The 23434-nt window shown below is 40.8% G+C and overlaps 2 protein-coding genes and 1 long non-coding RNA gene across 4 annotated transcripts; 1 reads left to right on the top strand and 2 right to left on the bottom strand.

Moving 5' to 3' along the window:
* Positions 1–1183: 1183 nt before the first annotated feature.
* hcar1-3 (hydroxycarboxylic acid receptor 1-3) lies at positions 1184–3813 on the bottom strand. Its single transcript, XM_014154126.3, has 2 exons — positions 3645–3813; positions 1184–3054 (listed from the first exon to the last, which is right to left on the bottom strand). The coding sequence occupies exon 2, from the start codon at positions 2953–2955 to the stop codon at positions 1966–1968; it is 990 nt and encodes a 329-aa protein (XP_014009601.1). The 5' UTR covers positions 2956–3054; positions 3645–3813; the 3' UTR covers positions 1184–1965.
* A 4862-nt stretch (positions 3814–8675) lies between these two features.
* Positions 8676–22039, top strand: LOC106576756 (transmembrane protein 229B). 2 transcript variants are annotated; one of them, XM_014154127.3, is made up of 3 exons: positions 8694–8975; positions 15683–15824; positions 19065–22039. In XM_014154127.3, the coding sequence occupies exons 2-3, from the start codon at positions 15704–15706 to the stop codon at positions 19547–19549; spliced, it is 606 nt and encodes a 201-aa protein (XP_014009602.1). In that variant the 5' UTR covers positions 8694–8975; positions 15683–15703; the 3' UTR covers positions 19550–22039. The 2 variants fall into 2 exon arrangements, with proteins under 2 accessions (XP_014009603.1, XP_014009602.1); XM_014154128.3 differs by lacking the exon at positions 15683–15824 and having other exon boundaries at positions 8676–8975.
* LOC145861728 (uncharacterized) lies at positions 12994–15057 on the bottom strand. Its single transcript, XR_014381356.1, has 3 exons — positions 14845–15057; positions 14203–14346; positions 12994–14040 (listed from the first exon to the last, which is right to left on the bottom strand). It is a non-coding gene; the product is annotated as an uncharacterized LOC145861728 (long non-coding RNA).
* Positions 22040–23434: the final 1395 nt, after the last annotated feature.

Below are 23434 nucleotides of genomic sequence, written 5' to 3'. Positions count from 1 at the left end.
GTGGAACTTGTTCAGTTCATGTCTCAGTTGTTGAATCTTATGTTCATACAAATATTTACACGTTAAGTTTGCTGAAAATAAACGCAGTTGACAGTGAGAGGACGTTTCTTTTTTTGCTGAGATTATATACATGAATATATAGCAATCAAAGAAAATATTTCAAAAATCTCTCAAATGAGTACTATGCAACCATTCAAACTGAATTAGCTCGGCTTTGAAATATAAATACAAAGACTGGTATTTCACTTAGCGTCCCCTCCTTTAGCTGCTGTCTAAACTATATTCACTGGGTCCATGACACTTTCCCGGTTGATTTCTGTTAGAATATCATCCAAAATCTGTATACCTGGACTTTGATTTAGCTTTTCCAGAATTAGTAGCCATTTAAGTTCAAAACGGGTTTCACACAACGGGTTCCCACCTACTCACGTAAAGCACAGGTCATTGGCTATCTAGCTAGCTAGGTTTCAAAACGATCGTTAACATTGGACAAAGATAGTCAATCAAGTGAACACCGCCCGTGTCATCGGTGCGCAATAACGCGTCGTACCTTCCTGGCTAAAATTGGCTTTCCAGTGGATATACTGAATGCAGAATGATATAGCAAAGGCTGGTTACTTTTTAGAGTGTCTGAGGAATAAATTCAAATGTAATTTGACTGGTTGAAACAACATTTAGCGTTCGAGTAGCACAGCTTTTTCTTTGCAAGTTGAACTTGTGGAAATACAAAAATCGTGCATACTAAATGGACGTTTTTAGGATATGAAAAAGGATGTTATCAAACTACACTACATTTTATCTCTGTGTTCCTTAGGATGACAAATCAGAGCAAGATGTCAGAATGTAATTAAATTATTTACCTGCAGATCTGAATGTATCAAACCTGTCGCTGTGATACAAGTGTTTTGTTGTTGTGCACTCAAAACAATAGCATGGTATTTTTGTGATGTAATAGCTACTGTAAATTGGACAATGCAATTACATTAACAAGAATTGAAGCATTATGCCCATATAAGACACTTATGTACAACATTTTTGTCCCCCAATTTTTTTTTTGTCACATTATGCATATTGAGCAATAACTGTCCCGTTGACGGGACACCGATCCATAACAACATTATACTTCTGAACTTATTTAGGCTTGCCATAAAAAAAGGGGTTGAATACTTATTGACTCAAGACATTCAGCTTTGCGTTCTTTATTCATTTGTAAAAAAACAAAACAATCGCAGTGACATAAAAAATGTAAATTGCTTTAACACAAAATGTGGAAAAAGTCTAGTGGTGGGAATACTTTCTGAAGGCATTGTATAGCATAATAAGCAACTAATTCTAGAACACTGATAAATATTAAAATGTAATCAATTACAAATTGCATGACCCTCCCCTGGACTTGATTTAGAAAATACTAAATCCTCCCCGACTGAAATAGAAAGCATGTCCCTCCCCCATTCTCCTCCTGGTCCCGTTCTGTACATTTTGAAACATCCCTAAACACTGCATCTGGTAAAAATGGTGCATTTGATAGACATTACTAAATCAAGACAAAAACATAATGTCACTCTACATCATTCGGTTATAATAATAACCATTCAGTAGAATGAAGGATTTCTTTTTCCTGTCTTTGTTTCACATACACACATACACACATACTCAGTCCTTTCAAGTATGTATCCCACATAGCTACAGAATCGGATCGGATGACCTAGCTGACAAGGTAAAAATCAGTCGTTCTGCCCCTGAACAAGGCAGTTAACCCACTGTTCCTAGAACGTCATTGAAAATAAGAATTTGTTCTTAACTGACTTGCCTAGTTAAATAAAGGTAAAATAAAAATATTAAAATAATATGGCTTGTTAATTATAGCTGTAAAATTCCAATGTCTAGTCTCCATTCGATTCACAGCCATGAAATCTGCTCCTGTTCTCCTTTATAGGGCCTTTTAGAAGGTGGGTGCCTCGCTCTTCACCCATCGCTCGTCATGCTTCCCCGTCGACTCAGCCTCATCTCCACCAGGCCCAGCTTATTGATGGCACTCTTGAGGGAGTTTCGGAACATGGAACTGGAAAAACAGTAGATGACCGGATCCAGCGCACTGTTAAGGTAGGTAAATCCAATGGACAGGCTGAAGAGCTGCGCAGCCTTGTTGTAAGACTCACAGTCGCTGGGTCTGACCTTCTTGATAAAGAGAGCACTCAGGCCTGTGGCGATGCTGGGAAAGAAACACAGCACAAACACAGCCACGATCAGCCCAACCACGCGGATGGCCCGCTGCACCTTCTGCCCCTTGTCCAGTTGCCGTTGGCGCAAGATGCAGGCAATCCTGGCTGAGCAGAATAGCAAGAGCAGCAGGGGCAGGAAGAACTCCCCGACGAACACTGTGTTGTGTATCTTGATTGCCAGGGGAGTCACATTGTAGGCGCTGAAGCTGCGACACAGGGACTTGTTGCCATGCTGAACGAGGAGGTCGGTGGTCAGCAGGGGGAGCCGCAGGGACATCACCACCGCCCAGATGCCCCCCGCCACCCATCCTGCCTGGGTAGATGTCATGTGGTTGACACGGTGGTGTGGGTGGACCACCTTGAAGTAGCGGTCGAAGGCCACGGTAGTCATGAAGGCGATGCTGGCCGAGCGGTTGACAGCGAGCATGAAGAGGTTGCTCCGACACCAGGCTTCGCCAAACACCCAGTGTTCCCCACGGAACAGGTTGTCAATGCGGAAGGGCAGGGAGATGAGCAGTAGGAAGTCAGCCAGGACCAAGTTAAAGAGGAACAGGGTGTTGGCCCTCCAAGTCTTCAGACGGCAGGTGAAGATCCACAGGGCCATTACGTTGCCTGGCAAGCCCACTAGGAGCTCTGTAATCAGGACAGGGGGCAGTATTTTGGCCACCAGATCCTGAGGGGCCAGGCAGTGGAAGGGCTGGTTACTGTGCACTACTGTTGCTTCTTCAACCATAGTTAGATTGAGTATGTTTTTGCTTCCAGGAAACCTCAGATGTTGGTGTTTTTCACACAGTCTGGCTCTTCCTCTTTACAGAGCATCTCAGGGGGATATCTGCACAAACAAGGCAAATGTGAGAAAATAACATCAAATTTGCCAGGGTAATGCATTCAAGACAGACGAAGAGCTGTTTTCTACAAATAGTCTGTTCATATGCCTACCTCTTTGTAAAAACGTTTATAAAAAGGAAGCTTATTGGAGGTTCCTCTATTACAGGGCTTGGGTAAGAGCTCAGCAAAACCGATGTGTGTTCCTTCAACCTCATGGCTTGGTTGTTGCTCTGACATGCACTGTCAACAGTGGGACCTTATATAGACAGGCGTGTGCCTTTCTAAATCATGTCCAATCAATTTACCACAGGTGGACCCCAATCTAGTTGGATGCACCTGAGCTCAATTTCAAGTCTCATAGCAATACTTATGAATACTTCTGTAAAATTTGGGAATAAACTGTAATAAAACAATATATTTTCTATGCTCAAAATTAACTCCTCCTTCAGTGCATGTTCAGTGAAAATGCTTGCTATGTTCGCTTGTAAGTTAGCCTTACACAATTGATGAGAAACGTGAAACAAATATGAAAAACATTTCAAAACAACATACACACACATATATAAGATACCTTTTCACATATTCACTACTCACCAGTTGAGCGTTTGGGGTCATTGACTGCGTTTGGGGTTGAAGAGCAGTTTAGAATCCCGTAGGTGACTTTGAATGTCCTCAACAGATTTTATCTCCTCTCCTGTGTGTTTCCACTGTTCAGGCTTTTCTGTTGGTTTTTAGAGGAGCGTCTTGAGACTGTCACTTTAAGACTGACTTCCTCTGAGGGCTGGCCAGACCCAACATGACATCACTAAGTGTGATCTCTGAGCTAATTCAGGGAGATTGCAATCACAACCAAACTCTAATTTGAATGTCCTCTTCAGCCACATCTGCATATACAGTGCCTTCAGAAATTATTCACACCCCTTGACTTATTCCACATTTAGTTGTTTTACAGCCTGAATTGAAAATGGATTCAATCAATTTGTTTTCTCACCCATCTACACACAATACCCCATAATGGCAAAGGGAAAACATCTTTGTCAAAATGTTTGCTAATATACAAAAAAAACGAACAGAAATACCTTATTTACATAATTATTCACAATCTTTTGCTATGACACTCCAAATTGAGCTCAGGTGCATCCATTTTCCTTTGATCATCCTTGAGATGTCACTCCAACTTGATTGGAGTCCACCTGTGGCCAATTAAATTGTTTGGACATGATTTAGAAAGAAACACACCTGGCTATATAAGTCCCACAGTTGACATTACATGTCAGAGCCGAAACTATACCATGAAGTCCAAGGAACTGTCCGTAGATCTCAGAGAAAGAATTGTGATGAGGCATATGTCTGGGGAAGGGTATAAAACCATTTCTAGAGTGTTGAAAGATTCAAAAAACACAGTCTCCATCATTGGAAAATAAAAAAAAATATGGAACTACCCAGACTCTGCCTAGAGCTTACCATCCTATCAAATTGAACAACCGGGCAAGAAGGACCTTGGTCAAGGAGGTGACCAAGAACCCAATTACCACTCTGACAGATCTACAGAGTTTCTTGGCTGAGATGGGAGATCCTGCCAGAAGGACAGCAGTCTCCACAGCCCCTCACCAATCTGGGCTTTATGGGAGAGTGGCCAGACGGAAGCCATTCCTGAGAAAAAGGCACATGACAGCATGCCTGGAGTTTGCAAAAAGGCACGTGAAAGACAGAGCATAAGGTAAATGAGTCTGTGGTCTGAGACAACAATTGAACTCTTTGGCCTGAAAGCAAAGCATTATGTCTGTAGAAAACCAGGCATCACCTGTCTAATACCATCCCTACCGTAAAGCATGGTGTTTGCAGCATCATGCTATGGGGATGCTTTTCAGCGGCAGGGACTGGGAGACTGGTAAGGATAGTGGGAACAATGAATACAGACAAATAAAGGCAAATCATTTGTGAAAACCTGCATCAGAGTGCAAATGACCTTAGACTGGGGTGAAGATTTATGTTCCAACAGGACAATGACCCCAAGCATACAGCCAAATCAACGCTAGAATGGCTTCAGTACAAGAATGTGAAAGTCCTTGAGTTGCCCAGCCAAAGCCCAGACTTGAATCCCATTGAAAGTCTGTGGAAAAACTTGAAGATTGTTGTTAACCTGCCACTCCCCATCTAACTTAACAGAGCTTGAGAAAATTTTCAAGGAAGAATGGGAGAAAATCCCCGAATCCAGATGTGCAAAGCTGATACTGACACACCCAAGACAACTCAAAGCTGTAATCGGTACCGAAGGTGCTTCTACAAAGTATTGACTTAGCACCTATTTTTCTAAGTGTGTATCTAGAACCTAATATTCGGATTTCCCCATAGGCGCTGCTGCTCCTTGTTCACCACACTGTCTGTGTGGGTGGACCATTTCAGTTTTTTTTAAGTTCCTCGGCGTACACATCACGGACAAACTGAAACGGTCCACCCACACAGACAGCGTGGTGAAGAAGGCGCAGCAGCGCCTCTTCAACCTCAGGAAGCTGAAGAATTTCGGCTTGTCACCAAAAACACTCACAAACTTTTACAGATGCACAATCGAGAGCATCCTGTCGGGCTGTTACGGCAGCTGCTCCGCCCACAACCGGAAGGCTCTCCAGAGGGTAGTGAGGTCTGCACAACGCATCACCGGGGGCAAACTACCTGCCCTCCAGGACACCTACACCACCCGATGTCACAGGAAGGCCAAAAAGATCATCAAGGACAGCAACCACCCGAGCCACTGCCTGTTCACCCCGCTATCATCCAGAAGGTGAGGTCAGTACAGGTGCATCAAAGCTGGGACCGAGAGACTGAAAAACAGCTTCTATCTCAAGGCCATCAGACTGTTAAACAGCCATCACTAACATTGAGTGGCTGCTGCCAACATACTGACTCAACTCAAGCCACTTTAATAATGGGAAAATTGATGTAATCAATTTATCTCTTGCCACTTTATATTATTTATATTAGATAATGTTTACATAACCTACATTTTTCATCTCATATGTATATACTGTACGCCATACCATCTACTGCATCTTGCCATCTTGATGTAATTAGATTTATCACTAGCCACTTTAAACAATGCCACTTTATATAATGTTTTCATAATCTACATTACTCATCTCATATGTATATACTGTACTCTATACCATCTGCTGAATCTTGCCATCCTGATGTAATGTATCACTATCCACCTTAAACAATGCTGCTTTATATGTTTTCATACCCTACAATACTCATCTCATATGTATATACTGTACTCCATACCATCTACTGCATCTAGCCTATGCCATTCGGCCATCACTCATTTATATATTTTTATGTACATATTCATATTCATTCCTTTACACTTGTGTGTACAAGGTAGTTGTTGTGGAATTGGTAGATTACTTGTTAGATATTACTGCATGGTCGGAACTAGAAGCACAAGCATTTCGCTACACTTGCATTAACACCTGCTAACCATGTGTATGTGACAAATACATTTGATTTGATTTGGGGTATGAATACTTTCTGAAGGCACTGTACTTCTATATGACTGGGGGACTTTGCTTTATCTGAGGTATCATTGTGGATATTTTAACATGCAACTGCTTGTTCACAGCGATAGGGGATGTTGGTCAAAATACCAGTGAGTCAAGATATAGATGTAATATCAGGAATAAGAGAAGGTGAAATGTGCTGTCCTCATAAGAAGAAAACCAGGCATACAACTGGGGGAAGACCTTTTCCTGAAGCATACAGTTCCACTATTACCCATGAGTCATGACATATGAGCAACATATACTGTATCAACCCAGAAGCTCCTTTTCAACCTAATTCCCCCTGGATCCCGCTATACTGTAGTCTATGAATCAGTCCATGGATTGCACCTGGCTGAGAACAGTGATTTAAGTTCATAGCAGCGATAGGGAACTACTTCAATTTTTCAAGAATGAGTTTGGGTGTCTTAAAGGGGCATTCTGGGATTGCTACATCTGTTTTAAGACTTGTAAAAGAATGACATATAGCCATAGATTCTTGAAGGAAAAAAAAGAAAAAAAGAAAAATTGTCTGATCTATGAATAATGTTTATAGCATTAATGTCATAATATAACCATATACATCAAGGTAAAAATCCCTTAGTATGTGACAACAGACGGTGTTAGTCTGAACAAAGTTCAGTACTCTGATCAAAGTCCATAGGAAATTATTTAGAAATGTTCAGATGACAACATTATCTGTCAGCGATGTCGCAAGTCCTCTGTTGTCAGTCATTTTGAGGTTACCAGTCTCACTAACTCTATTTCGCAGAACATAGAAGTAGCACATGTTGTGAAAAATAAATAGGGACACACGACCACACCCACCGACATTCACACTCTAAAAACAACTTTCCTGCATGCACAAATACTCTGCAATAAATGAGTGTATCTGTGTTGATAGGCAGATGTTAGCCCTATGGTGGTGCCACTTTTACGGCCTCTGTTTGTTTTGTGTGCGGTGTAATAAAGTAGGAAAATAAGAGACCAGAGTCCAGCTTACACACACACACACACACTCACACACACACACACACACACACACACACACACACACACACACACACACACACACACACTGTGGTAGGCCTAGGAGGGAGGGGGAGTCAATTACCACTAAGTCATTCCCCTCTGTCTGTCTGTAAATGACTGTAAAAGTAGTTGAATCGCAATGTTTTGAGAGCCTTTTGAGGGGAAGCGATGTAGCTTGTGAAAAGGAGCTGTGCTAGATAACCTATGACATTTCTGGCACAGAACTGAAAGATATTATGCAAGCTGTCTCAAAAGCGTTCTTCCACTAGCTTTTAAAAATTCACAAATGTAAATTGTTAGATATTGGACAGATCAGCTTTGTACCAATATCTTGGTCACTGTGTAAACAGGGTACAGTGTTCTACACTCTTACAAAAAAGGGTTCCAAAAGGGTTCTTCAGCCGTCCCCATAGGAGAACCCTTTTGGGTTCCAAGTAGAACCCTTTTGGGTTCCAGGTAGAACCCTCGGTGGAAAAGGGTTCTACATGGAACCCAAAAGGGTTCTTCAAAGGCTTATCCTATGCCAACAAACACTTTTAGGTTCTAGAAGATAGCACCTTTTTTTGCTAAGAGTGTAGGCCCTACTTGCATGTTAGACATCCCACATTAACACATACCCACAATTCTCCCATCCCATGTAAAGGTACACATCACACATTAAACCAGCCTGAGGCAGACAATGGTGATCCTCTCTGTAACTCCAGAGGACCTAGATGTAATGTCAGGGCTAGCCCATCCTTATCAGTCTCCCATAAGGTCATGTCCCTCACTCCCTTCGCCTGTCCTCAACTGATAAGCCTCACGCAGCCTGCTCTGAGACAGTAGAGAAAGGACCCCCAAAGCCTTAGTAAAGTTTACTTTGGTGACAGTGACACACAGGCACGCACACACACACGCACACACGCACACACACACACACACACACACACACACACACACACACACACACACACACACACACACACACACACACACACACACACACACACACACACACACACACACACACACACACACACACACACACACACACACACACACACACCACACACACACACACAGTTTGTCACTGATGGCCCAGATGAGTGGTAAACCTGGTTGGCTCTCCTCCCCACCGCCTCTGCACTCCACCCTGACCTTAGACTGGAGAAGAGATGTCGCTCTGTACCTCTGATAGCATAGACTGGCTTAATGTTTAGCCTAGGGTCTTAACACACACACACACACACACACATAGACACAACGAGGCAGACCGGGAAGCAGTATAAAAGGCAAAGTAACCACAGAGACATACACGGCTCAGGGATGGAGTCAGGAACACTACACGTAAGGAGGGTACTAGGCGGTAAAACTTTGGGTGAGTATTTGAGTCATTTTTTGGGGAGTTGGATTTATAGGATTGCATTTTTATCACAATTAATTTCAAATAACAACCATGACTATCAGCTAATCAATTTGTTACAGTGAACCTACAGCCATAAATGTTTCTATGCTGAAATAAAACTTGTTCAGTTCTTTCCTAAGTTGAGTCGTTTACAGTAACTGCCTGATCAATAACAATTACAGATAAAGTCAATTGTTTGTCTGTTAAATGAAGAACAATAGGCTCTATAGACCATAACAATGCTGACATAGTATAAGCACATTTCTTAAACTTTGCATGGAATATCATAGAGACTTTTAATAGGAAAGCATGTAGTGAAATCATCTGTGTTTCCCCCGTGAGTCAATAGAAGACAAAGGTTATTGACTTGCACCCCCCCTCCCCAACGTCAAAAATATTTTAACATGACACTCCCCTTGTACTGTAAAAAAAAAAAAAAATGCAACCAAGGTAAAGACAGTTTCAAGTTGGATATTCAACAGATATTCACGCTTTCAAACCTCAATAGCTTTCAAACTACTTGAGCCACAGACTCCAAATAATTGTCATGATGTTGGAAAAATTGCACTCAACATTGCACAGGTCTTATTTTCACGATTTGGACATTAATTCATTTTCCAAAGCTAATAAACATGTGGAAATGTGAGCAGCATTTTGAATTCCTAGTTGAATTATTTAGGGAACGAAAAACAAAGGACAAACCTTTTTTACATTTGAATTTCAATAGCTCCTTGGTCATGTGACCTACTGACTTCAAACAAGGTTCAGAATGTCCACTGACTACCCTTCTATATTGCACACCCTTTAGTTTGTCCATTTTCATCTCACAAGATTTCACATGAATTTTTAATTTTTTAAATTTCAATAGCTCCTTGGTCATGTGACCTACTGACTTCAAACAAGGTTCAGAATGTCCACTCAGTGGGCCCACACATTGCACACACTTTAGTTTGTCCATTTTCATCTCACATGATTTTACATGAATTTTGAAACTTTCACATTTCAATAGCTCCTTGGTCATTTGACCTACTTACTTCAAACAAGGTGCAGAATGTACACTGGCTACCCTTCTATATTGCACACTCTTGTTTGTGTACTGTACAATCATGCAGTGTAACGTACATTTTTCATTTCTTTTTTGTTTTAGATTGCAATAGCTCCTTGATCATATCAATTACACCTAATAAGCATGCAGTGGATATACACCCATATTGCATAACCTCTAGTTATGTTTCTTCTATATTGTTGTACATTAATATTAGTTTGACAATTAGGGGGTTCCGTGTACCGTAGAGTTGGCGTGAGTGACTCGAGGCGTACTCGCACTCCAGATCAGAGTGCTGAAGACGGCCCAGGCTGTGGAGGTCAACTTCCTCTTGTAGGCGTCAATTGGGTTTACCTTTTGGTCTACAATCATGAGAGAATTGTGTTGTGTTTACCCTTTTCTTTAATATTCATCTAGAATAATTGGTAGTTCTAAGTATTTATTTTGCCTGTTTTTTTATTTTTCCACAGTATTTAACAGCGGTGCACAATAGAAGAGAGACAGATAATATATCCTTTCATTGTTAATATCAACCATAAAGGAAAATGGCAAAGTATGAAAGTCATGTTATTAATTGTCCAAAGCAGAGATGGAAAGTGAGCTGGTGAGTTAGGCTGCAGTGGGTTTGCTGGTCAATACATATACTGAACATGTAACCACAGTAATGGTGGCCAGTAAATCAATGAATCAAAAATGTATATTGACAAATTAAACAGAAATTGTAGACCTTTAATCTTTTCTAACATGTCAACAGACACTTTACTTCATATTAGTACGAAACATTTCACAGTGTTAACTTCCTCTTTATCCCTGGTTGATGTACATTTCAGAGCCTCTTCAGTGTGGATGGGGTATAGCATACATGTTCAACAACAAAGACTGCACTTCCAGTTTGTGTTCTTTACTCTGTTGAACTCTTGTCTTCATTCCTAGGCACAGCACATGGAACCGCCGTTGACATGCAAAACATTCAATCTAAAACAAAAGAAAGCTTAACACGTTATAAATAATATCAATTATCAATGCAGTATGACGAATGAGCCATCCATTGTGTTATAGGTTCTTTATCAGTGGCACACATGAAGCAGTTGTTGAACTCTGAAATCATAGGCATGACCTGACCATATGGCTGTCCCATACAACAACATAAAAATAGACATAACATAAAACAATATTTACATTTACTTTGAATTAAATGTCATTACATAGCAGACATTTTTTGTATATCCTCAGCCATTTCTTTTCACAGTTGCTCCGTGTGTTTTTGTGAAGGTTCTATATCAATTTGGGAGGGGATGTTGGGGAACTTTTGTGCAACTTCCTTGGCCATCTACACCAAACAATAAAATAGAGTTTTTGACCTAATTGCCACATAACAGCTAACCATTCATTATTGAAAATATAACTATCAAACCTGCATTACAAAGACCCCACAGCTGAAGGTGTCCTGCTGCATGGTGTGAGTTATTTCCCCTCCTTTCCACTTTATGTCCTCCCAGTCGTCTTTTCCATGGCAGGATCTTCTCATTTTGAAGTATTCTCTTTTTTTATTTAAATATAATGGAATTCTGATTAGTTATAGGCAAATTAATACACAGGCCAAAAATGTATGCTGTTTTCCTTATCACTGTAATTTAGTAGAGGTATATTCCTTTATGCCCCATTCTACACACAGCCTAAATTACAGGCACTGAACCATTTACAGGACAATAATAAAAGTAGCTGTAAGGGCTGTCGTGAGAGAGAGTAGACCAAGGTGCAGCGGAGTTAGTGTTCATCATTGAATATTTAATAAAGAAAGAACACTATACAAACAAAACAAGAAAATTGACAGCCAAACAGTCCTGTCAGGTGCAAACACTAACAGAAACAATTACCCACAAAACCCAAAGGAAAAACATGCTCCTTATGTGTGACTCCCAATCAGCAACAACGACCTTCAGCTGTGCCTGATTGGGAGCCACACACAGCCCAAAACAAAGAAATACAAAAACATAGAAAAAGGAACATAGAACGCCCACCCAATGTAACACCCTGGCCTAACCAAAATAAAGAACAAAAACCCCTCTCTATGGCCAGGGCGTTACAGTAGCATATAGGATCCAACCCTATCACAGAGTGAATAAATGTAGAGTGTTTGTAGACTTTAAGAAAAAAATATTAAGGGACAGTTTCATCAGTACATGCTGAAAGAAAGTCATATCACAAAGATCACAGATGACAGTGCCCACCAAATCTATGACAATAGAGAATGAATTGTAAGCACCAAAGTGTGTTAAAGTGTGTTTGTCAAAATAATATCTGAAAATGTCAGTTGTTGAACATAATACTTCTATTTGCAATAGCAGTTTATGATATATGCAGTTGAGGAATATTCCATGTACCAACACTACATGTAGGACGGACATAAGACATTCCCACATACAGTAAACACATACATAGAGGCATTTTTCAGCTATGATTTTACTCAGAATCAAGAATGGATATGACAATGGGGCCAGCCCAGGACATAATACATCCTTAGAACAATCTACTTTTTGATCTTCTTGACTTCTTATCTGGTAAACCGCTACTGTGCGTCAAGAAAAGAGCCCCAATTAGGGGTTAGTGTACTCCAGTAAAAAAGGACTGGTTTAGATGAAAAACTATTGCCATATATTCCCATTCATAGGGGCATGAGAGACTAGTCAGTGGTAGAATTGAGTTGGCACTTTATTGGCCCAAACATCCACAGACCCACAAGGTTGAGGTTACTCATGGACAGTAATTAGTAAAAAAAAAAAATGTTGCATTGATGCAGTGTGTCTTCTAACTGTCCAAGAATAGGATCCAAAGCGATAGAAAATATTTGTTCCCATAAATACAACGGAGGATGTCTCTCCTCATACCTCTGGCACTTTAGTCAGACTGACAGATTGTGTAAAAACTTTATGATGGGGCCAGCAACGGAGTTCCCATTGATTAAGCACCACAGAGCCAATCAGGAGAGAATACACAGGTCAAGGGTGCCAATCGAAAGTCAAGGGGTGTGTCTGTGCCTTTTGGATTACTCTCTCTTTACAGAGAACCCCTGTGGTTCAAGTCAAGAGCTACCCTTCGCCTTTCAGTCTGCTCTGCGCATGTCTGAAAGTGACAGAGCCAGCAGCCAAGAGAGTTTTTCACAGTATGTCATGAAAAATGAGGGCCATAAATATTCAAGTGTACGTCATCAGAAACATTCAGCTCCAATTCCAGTTAACTACATAATGATATTACATGTCCTTATACTTGGTTAGGTGCACATCTAATGTTCTTCTATGTTCATCCCTCATACTGTATGAAGTTTTTTACACAATATGTTTAGAATTGTGATAAAAAAAATGCTTATTGTCATGTTATGACTAGTATTTATTACCTCACCCACAAGCATTTGTGGGACTGCAGAGTTTTAAACTCTGAATGATTGTAACGGTTGTCGTCGGGAATGGAGGACCAAAACGCAGCAGGAATGTGGATGCTCATCTTGTATTTATTTTAAAATAAAGAGAACACCAAAATAACAAAATGAAGAACGCACGAACAACAAAACAGTCTTGTCATGCTCACACAGGCAAAACAAGAAACAACCTCCCACAATACCAAACCAAACAATTACCCATATATAGGACTCTCAATCAGAGGCAACGAGAAAGCACCTGCCTCCAATTGAGAGTCCAACCCCCCATCAAACTAAACATAGAAATACAACAAACCAGAAAGAACATAGAAATACAAAACATAGAACATAGACCAAAACCCGGAAATAATAAATCAAACACCCTACTACAAAAATCACCACCCCGAACCATATAAACAAAATACCCTCTGCCACGTCCTGACCAAACTACAATAACAAATAACCCTTATACTGGTCAGGACGTGACAATGATGGAGAAGGAAAGAGGACTTTTTGTCTGTAGACCTCACAACAGCAACCACCACCTCGCAATTGTTTCTTCGCCACAGAGCCGTGACCTGCAATATGCAAATTAAACACATTTAGAAGAGTTATTGTCCTCTTAAACATGAACTGAAAACAAACTATCACAATCCTTTAACATTTGAAGAAGAAAAAAAACACATTGTCACTTTGTGATTGTTTGTCATCTTTCCTGCCCTCTAGAGTCTCTGCCTCACCTTCTGTCCCTCTGTCTCTGGAGTAAGGATATCGATGGTGTTGACTGAATTTCTGGCCATCATCAATATTTCCCTTTCCATTGTCGTCTTTATCTGTTTCTAATGTGTTGTTAACTATATCATTTTGTTGTTGCTGTATGTTTTCTGTAATGACATTACAAGTTGAATTAATCCCTATGTCGATACCTTTACATCACTCAGAAATACAAAAAGCTAGCAAAATGTAAGTTGATCACTTCACAGGAAAATAACTGTAGTTTCAACATGTAGTTGTGGTGTGAATGTTAAACATTTTGGTGTTACACAAAAGACATAGGAATTTATTTTTCCACTTAGAAATAGTAGGCCATGTATGAAATAACTATTTTCATCAGAAAAAGGAACCCTCAAATGCAATATAGCATTTTGTAAGTTGTCTGCAGGTTGCTTGTTGTGAATGCACTCAAATATCAAGTCATTATCAGGTTATGTAAACTGCGTGCTAATACTCACAGTAGAAGGATTTGTCTTAATGTACAGTATATGAAAGTGATGCTATGAAAATTATTATTTCACGTTATCAAGCTCACTCTGACTGACAAATCCCTGCCTATTACTGTGATTAAAAAGAGCATATGAAACATTGTTTTTCATGAGGCCTACCTGCGCGCCTTCCTTTAAGCACCTCTGTTCGAACACCTCTCCTGTCCTTGATCCATCCCACATACAGCCATTTGCGGATCTTCTCAGTGTCCATGTGAAAGATAGTTATTGCGAGGCTGGAACATTTGTTAACTTCCCCAAAAAATGTTGAACACCCATGTAAAATGAAGGCCTGCAAAGCTTACAGATTTAAGTCTAATAGCATGAGATGAAAGTAGACAAACTAAAGGGTGTGCAATGTGTAGGCCCACTGAGTGGACATTCTGAACCTTGTTTGAAGTCAGTAGGTCACATGACCAAGGAGCTATTGAAATGTACATTTTGAAAAATTAATGTAAAATCTTGTGAGATGAAAATTGACAAACTAAAGGGTGTGCAATATAGTAGGGTATTCAGTGGACATTCTGAACCTTGTTTGAAGTCAGTAGGTCACATGACCAAGGAGCTATTGAAATTCAAAAATGTAAATAAATAATTTTAAATAGTGCGAGATGTAAATCAAAGACAAAACAAGTGTGTGCAATGTGTGTCTATGCCATCGGGTTAGCTACAACCAGTTTTGAACGCTTTAGGAGTAATGGTTAAAGAGCTATTGAAATTTGAAAAATGTGATTTGTTACTATGTTGACGGTCCCTAACTGCTGTTGGTGGTCGTAAGGAAAACTACAGGCAAATATCCGTTGAATATCCAACCTGAAATTGTTTTTACCTTGGTAAAAATGCACACCCTCCCCCTTATACTTATAGAATTAACCCAAAACAATGTTTACGACCACAAATAACGATAACTGTAGCGACCCTGTGTTTTTAAACGTGGATATCGTCTTTCCCACTTCAGCATGCTTTTGTGGCACAGCCGATGCCATGCAGGGCTACGGGCCAGAAGGTTGAGGGTTCGCAGACCACCACCGACAAGTTAACTCTCCCTACCTGTTTCATTACACTACGATCAGAGCCGGCTGCAGACAATGATCAGCTTGGTAGGAATCCGATTTTCAACATGTTGATGCAATATTTATAATTATATCAAATATATGCAATTAATTTTCCACCAACAGGTTTCTGTGCCAATGCACCACAGAACCAATAAGCCAAGCATATCAACTTTGGGCGCTTCAACATCATGGTTTGCGTTTTCAACACCAAAATCAAATAGACTTGTCAATCTCGACAAACAGAATATAAGGTCTACATCCCTCCCTACCTTGTAGGCCTACCCAGTAGCGAAGGCTTGGCTTGACAATCTCTGAATGTCATTACACTTTTTGGTGTTTTGGAACAGATGTCTCTTTCCATTCATCAAATAGCAGCTGCACAGTTTGGATGCTGGAATTAGATTTTGGACGAATGTGCTCAGGTAGCCCACAGGAGACTTTTGAATTAGCCTAATCAGATTAACACATTGTGACTGTTTGTGTTTATGCCACACATGAAAGGTAATACATTTAAAAAGTGAAATTACAAATACAGGCTATATTAAAGCGTAAGTTTGTAGAGAGGAAGCAGAGCAATTTAAGCTTTCCTTTATTAGCTGGGCCTGCTGGGAGCATACAGTACTAGTCAAAAGTTTGGACACCTACTCATTAAAGGGTTTTTCTTTATTTTGACTCTTTTCTACATTGTAGAATAATAGTGAAGACATCACAACTATGAAAAAACACATATGTAACCAAAAAAGTGTTAAATAAATGTAAATATATTTTATATTTGAGATTCTTCAAAGTAGCCACCCTTTGCCTTGGTGACAACTTTGCACACTCTTGGCATTCTCTCAACCAGCTTTTCCAACAGTCTTGAAGGAGATTCCACATATGCTGAGCAATTTTTGGCTGCTTTTCCTTCACTCTGTGGGCCAACTCATCCCAAACCATCTGAATTGAGTTGAGGTCAGGTGACTGTGGAGGCCAGGTCATCTGATGCAGCACTCCATCACTCTCCTTCTTGGTCAAATAGCCTTTACACAGCCTGGAGGTGTGTTGGGTCATTGTTCTGTTGAAAAACAAATGATAGTCCCACTGAGCGCAAACCAGATGGGATGGCGTATTGCTGCAGAATGCTGTGGTAGCCATGCTGGTTAAGTATGCCTTGAATTCTAAATAAATCACAGACAATGTCACCAGCAAAGCACCCCCACACCATAACACCTCCTCCATGCGTCACGTGTGAACCACACATGCGGAGATCATCTGTTCACCTACTCTGCGTCTCACAATGACACGGCGGTTGTAACCAAAAATCGCAAATTTGGACTGATCAGACCAAAGGACAGATTTCCACCATTTCTTGTGTTTCTTGGCCCAATCAAGTCTCTTCTTCTTTTGGTGCACTTTAGTAGTGGTTTCTTTGCAACAATTCGACCATCAAGGCCTGATTCACACAGTCTCCTCTGAACAGTTGATTTTAAGATGTGTCTGTTACTTGAACTCTGTGAAGCATTTATTTGGGCTGCAAATTCTGATGCTGGTAACTTTAATGAACTTATCCTCTGCAGCAGAGGTAACTGGGTCTTCCTTTCCAGTGGAGGTCCTCATGAGAGCCAGTTTCATCATAGCGCTTGTTTTCTGCGACTGCATTTGAAGAAACCTTCCAAGTTCTTGAAATTTTCCGGATTGACTGACATTCATGTCTTAAAGTAATGATGGACTGTCATTTCTCTTTGCTTATTTGAGCTGTTCTTGGTTTTTTACTAAATATATACCACCCCTACCTTGTCACAACAACTGATTGGCTCAAACGCATTAAGAAGGAAAGAAATTCCAGTAATTAACTTTTAACAAGGCACACCTGTTTATTGAAATGCATTCCAGGTGACTACCTCATGAAGCTGGTTGAAAGAATGCCAAGAGTGTGCAAAGCTGTCATCAAGGCAAAGGGTGGCTACTTTGAAGAATCTCAAATCTCAAATCTATTTTGATTTGTTTTACGCTTTTTTTTACTACATGATTCCATGTGTTATTTCATAGTTTTCGCTATTCATAGTCTTCGCTATTATTAGACAGACTTGTAGACTATATTGACCTGTGGTGTAGTTAGCTCCCAGAAAAGCATAGTGCATAAGGGAAGTAACAAAACATTTTGACATAGGGGAGGCACATGAAAGCAGATGAGGAAATTTGTCTAAGATGGACTTAATGATATAGTAAAACCTGCAAAAGGGCGAATGCAAACCAGGGAAGAAACATTCTCTTAAACATTTACACTCATCCTAGCATCTTCAGTGGTGGTTTTCTTCTTCTTTAGCTGACAGTACCAAGTGAGAAAGTTAATCAAAATAGCTTCCCTTATCTCAGTAGCCCACCACATGGCTGGGTTTGCAGGATCATTCATGGGTGGAGCTACAAATACAGTAATAAGCATATATGTATTATGTATAACTATATCATTTTAGTGGTATAATATTTGTAGAGTGTATTCTTAAAACCATTTAGTAAAGAGCAAACTTTACTGGGTGTAAGGGTCACACTGGGTGTAAGTGTCACACTGGGTGTAAGGATTACACTGGGTGTAAGGGTCACACTGGGTGTAAGGGTTACACACAAGTTGATGCTGTAACTAGTGGAAATGATTGTCTTTCTCGATCTGACAACTGAGTTTTTGTGTATTTGCCTGTGAACCTGCTGTCAAAATGACATTTCTAATATTGCATAACTAAATAGTTATCATACTGTAGGTATCACAGAGCTGTAACTGTCTTCCCTGTGGCTCAGTTGGTAGAGCATGGTGTTTGCAACGCCAGCATGGTGTGTGCAACGCCAGGGTTGTGGGTTTGATTCCCACGGGGGGACAGTACACAAAAAAAAATGCATTAAATGAAATGTATTCACTACTGTAAGTTGCTCTGGATAAGAGCGTCTGCTAAATGACTGAAATGTAACTGAACATGGAAACATACAGAGTGAACCATCTCAAACCATTCCATTTGGACATGCTAAGAAATCATGAAGACAACAGATGATGAAGAAACATAAATGTGACAGAGATTAGTAGAGTTGTCTCCTGATATGCACTGGCATGGGTCTATGGCTATGTGCATTAAACCAGAGCATGCAGATATGTGGAGCAAGTATTTTGTGAGACTGATTAACTGCTCTGTGTTGCATAATACTGTAACTGGATGTGTGACGCTGTGCACTCATCACTCGTCATTGACTGTACTGTCTGGACAGGTGAGAAATACTTTATGGCGTGCGACAAGTCTTGATCTTCTCTTCCTGTGACAGAGGCTGGTGATGACGAGGAGGCCCCACCAGAGCCACCAGAGCGGGTGACCCATCGTCCCCTGTCCCCTCTGGCCCGCCTCTATGTCTACGCCCTGCACGGCTGCCTGTGTGAGGTGGGCTTCACCGCTGTATGGGACTGGTGGGAGACCAAGGACAGGAGGCTGGCAGGACACACCAGTCTTTGGGCCCTCCCCATGTACGCCTTGGCCATCTTCCTCATAGAGGGCCTGCGTGGCAGGCTGTTGGCCCAACGCTGCCCCCTGCTCCTGCGCATGCTGGTCTACACCCTGTTCATCTACCTGTGGGAGTTTAGCTGGGGCGTGGTGCTGAGCTTTCTAGGAGCCTGTCCATGGGACTACTCTGGGTTTAGCTATAACCTGGCAGGGCTGGTGACTCTGGAGTACGCCCTGCCCTGGGCCCTGGCCTCACTAATAGCAGAGCAGCATGTCATCAGAAAAACTCTGAGAGTACGACTGACTAACTGATGACTCTTTATAGAGGATTACCAAGTCATACAGTCTCACCTACGTCCTATTATATACACAGCATACTTAAGCAATAAGGCCCGAGGGGGTGTGGTATATGGCCGTTCTTAGAAAATAAGGGAAAGCCGCACACTCTAAGAGCTTAGATGCAAAAATGTAATAACCAACGTTTCGACAGCAAAGCTGTCTTCATCAGGGTATCATCACAAACACTGCGAGATGAGTCATTTATATAGTGTCAAGAGACACACAGGTGTTTGTAATCATGGCCAAGTGTGGCCTAATATCATTGGTTAACTCAAATATTTAAAAAAAATGGCATACAAAGAACATACAAAAAGACAAACAAATGGATAGCATACGATCATAGCATTTGTAGTCTAAAATGTATCTAACAAACAATTACAATGGCAAAATCACAATAATCACAAGAATGGCTTCAGATCAAAGTCTATGTTGAGACCGAAGGGAGCAAGGGTCTTTAAATTAAAGATCCAGGCAGCCTCTCATTTTAACAATAAATTATCAAGGTCACCCCCTCTCCTCGGGAGGGTGACATGTTCGATGCCAATATAACGCAGAGACGAAATCGAATGGTTTGCTTCCAAAAAGTGGGCCGCAACTGGGTAAGTCAAGTTTTTGCACCTAATGGTGCTACGATGCTCTGAGATACGTACTTTTAATTCACGCTTTGTTTTACCCACATAATTTTTACCACAAGGACAAGTTATAAGATAAATAACTGCCTTAGTGGAACACGTAATAACACCTTTAATTGGGATAGATTTCCCTGTTTGGGGGTGTTTGAAGGATCTACATTTATAAGTGCCATTGCATTGAGCACAGCCATTACACTTGTAATTTCCATCCAGTATGGGCGCAAATAGGCGTTGTTCAGGAATATCTTGGGGTGGTAAATCAGTGTACCAATTGGTCTCTGAGATTTCTGCCCCGCGAGAATACGACCAGGGGAAGGTCAGAAAACACATTACCGAGACTATCATCATATTTCAGAATGTGCCAATGTTTGTGAACGATTCCTTTAATTTGTTCAGAGCATTTTGAATAGCGGGTAGTGAGAACGCAAGAATGCGTCTTTTTGCGAGACTGACCTTGAAAAAGGTCATGTCTCGTTTTGTTTTGAATTTTCTCAATGGCAATATTAATCTGATCATTGTTGTACCCCCTCTCCTTGAACTTATCCTGCGTCTCAGCCATATTTCTGTCGAAATCTGATTGTTTTATACAAATTATTTTGATTCGACAGAATTGGCTGTAGGGCAAACTACTTTTCAAGGGAAGTGGGTGACAACTATCAGCCCTCAACAAACTGTTACGATCAGTAGGTTTCCTGTAAAGATCAGTGTATAGAACATTATCTTCACACAAGATAAAAAAAACGGATTTGACGTGTATCCGATTGCATAGTAAATCTCAAATGTTCAGAACAGGATATTTGGCCGTTCTTAAGCACAGCCCTTAGCCGTGGTATGTATATTGGCCATATATCACAAACCCCCGAGGTGCCTTATTGCTATTATAAACTGGTTAACAATGTAATTAGAGCATTAAAAATACATGTTTTGTCATACACGTGGTACACAGTCTGATATACCACAGCTGTCAGCCAATCAGCATTCAGGACCTGAACCACCCAGTTTATAAATAGAAACACACCATGTCATTGACAGTGTCTTCACAAACCCTTAATTCCATCGTTTTAAGTAAGCATGGTAATAAACTGTCAACACGGTAATACCGGCAAGCATTTTTACTGAGAGATCACTAGTTGGTTGCCATGGCAGCGAATAACAAGTGCACTATCAAGCGTCAAATGAGGCAAGCTGGAACATGACAGAATGTATCAGTCATCTGCTCTGTGGGCAGTACACTGTGCTGGGAAGAGAATCTACTGTAGGGCCACTGTCACAAACCCACACACCACATTCAGTTGAACAACCGAAGTACTGTTCAAACATCCTAAGGATCAAAGGCTTCATATTAAAAAAAGGTTTTAATTAGTAGGTCCATCAAATATCTAGATGAACGTTTAGTGAATTGCTGATTTCTATTTTGTTCTGCTATCTTACATACATCAGGTTTGGACTACAGAGAAATAAAAGGAGTTATTCTGAACTCTGGGTTTAACTTGGTTAAATGTATGTTGTTAAATGAATCTAATGCAGCATTGCATCAATGGAAGATAAAAGTTATGCTTCAGTGGGTTGTTTACATGAAGGGAAGTATTACGTGTGGTATGTGTGAACTTCCTAATTCAACCATCCTGACTGCTGGGAAGTGCTTGGTGTGTTAACACTTTTGGTGTGTTAACAAATAAGAGATCACATAGCATATTTGCATTTATTTATGAACACTTGTACAAATTGTACAAATGTACAATTCAGTTTGAATACATATCAACACTGATTTAGGTGTTCATGAAATGGTTTAATTCCGAAAGCATGAAAATATATTGTTGCGTTAATCATGTTAATTTGTCAAGATGGTCTATTACAGTTATTTTGACTTCCTGTTTTACTCAATACCTACCCAAATCTTATCTTTGAGTGCATTACAGAGTGTTAATCTTTAACATAATTTATGACTCAGGGTTACAATCATGCTCTCTGTAGCAAAAGAACATGCAATCTCTTTCGCTGACCCTTCTTTTTCCTTGTGCGTCACAGCAGAGAGTGGGCTCGTCAGAGGTCATGCGCGTTTCCTCCCTGGGTTTTGAGTGACAAAACAGGGACATTCTCCCCTCCACTGGTACCGGCCGCATCGGAATCATACAAACAGATATTCAAACAGATTCCTCTAGCAACACCACAAAATAATAGCATCTACTGTATGAGTGACAACCTCTTTCTTCTTGTGTTACTTGAATTCAACATTCTTTCTCTAAAGCCATTATTTATTGGGGCAATTCACAAACATGCACATATCCACTCTATCTTCCGTTTCCTTTTCTTATTACCACAGTCATCATCCCACTAACTGGCTATGTCCCGGAATGAGGGAACTCTTGGCCATCCATAGTCACATGGGTGGGGGGATCCCTCCTGAGAGAGGAAGAGAGGGTGAGAGAGAAAGTGCAAATAGACAGATGGGAGCAGAGCGAGTGAAATGAAAAGAGAGAAATACCGCACATTTAAATAAATAGTGAAGGCATGATGACATGACAGAAATGCAAATTCTCGAATAGATTAGTGATACTGTACCTGCTGCCATAAATCAAATCAAATCAAATCACATTTATTTATATAGCCCTTCGTACATCAGCTGATATCTCAAAGTGCTGTACAGAAACCCAGCCTAAAACCCCAAACAGCAAGCAAAGCATGTGAAAGAAGCACGGTGGCTAGGAAAAACTCCCTAGGAAAAACTCCCTAGAAAGGCCAAAAACCTAGGAAGAAACCTAGAGAGGAACCAGGCTATGAGGGGTAACCAGACATCAGTTTCTCGTTTACAAACCTCTGTCTGCCCGGGCCCATACAGCATGGTCTGTCAAAGAGTAGTAGAAGTAACATCAGCACCACCATCATCATCTTTACACTCACTAGTCCGATAAACCAGACCTATAGCTCACTTCCCTCCTACTACACTAGTGAGCAACTTACTGTAACTTTCAATATTAGCAAGTCATGAGTTTGAATCAGTGGGGAGCTCAGTCTAGACTGGTTGTTGGTCGCTTTGAAAGGTTTCCATGAACGTAAAAGGTCAGCAAATAGCTAAGTCATCATTGGGATATTCCAGGGTCACCTCTGTCTCAAACTGGGCCCCCGAACATGTAGATGGGGTGTCAGCTGGACCAGGGAGGGACGCTGTTTTTCCACTCAGTCTCTGAAGTGGAAGGCTGTCTGAGGCTGTCTGAAGTCCTCCTCT

This window comes from Salmo salar, chromosome 18 (genome assembly GCF_965601325.2).
Source record: "Salmo salar chromosome 18, fSalSal1, whole genome shotgun sequence".
NCBI classification, from domain to species: Eukaryota; Metazoa; Chordata; class Actinopteri; order Salmoniformes; family Salmonidae; genus Salmo; species Salmo salar.
This window is presented reverse-complemented; position numbering and strand designations above follow the sequence as displayed.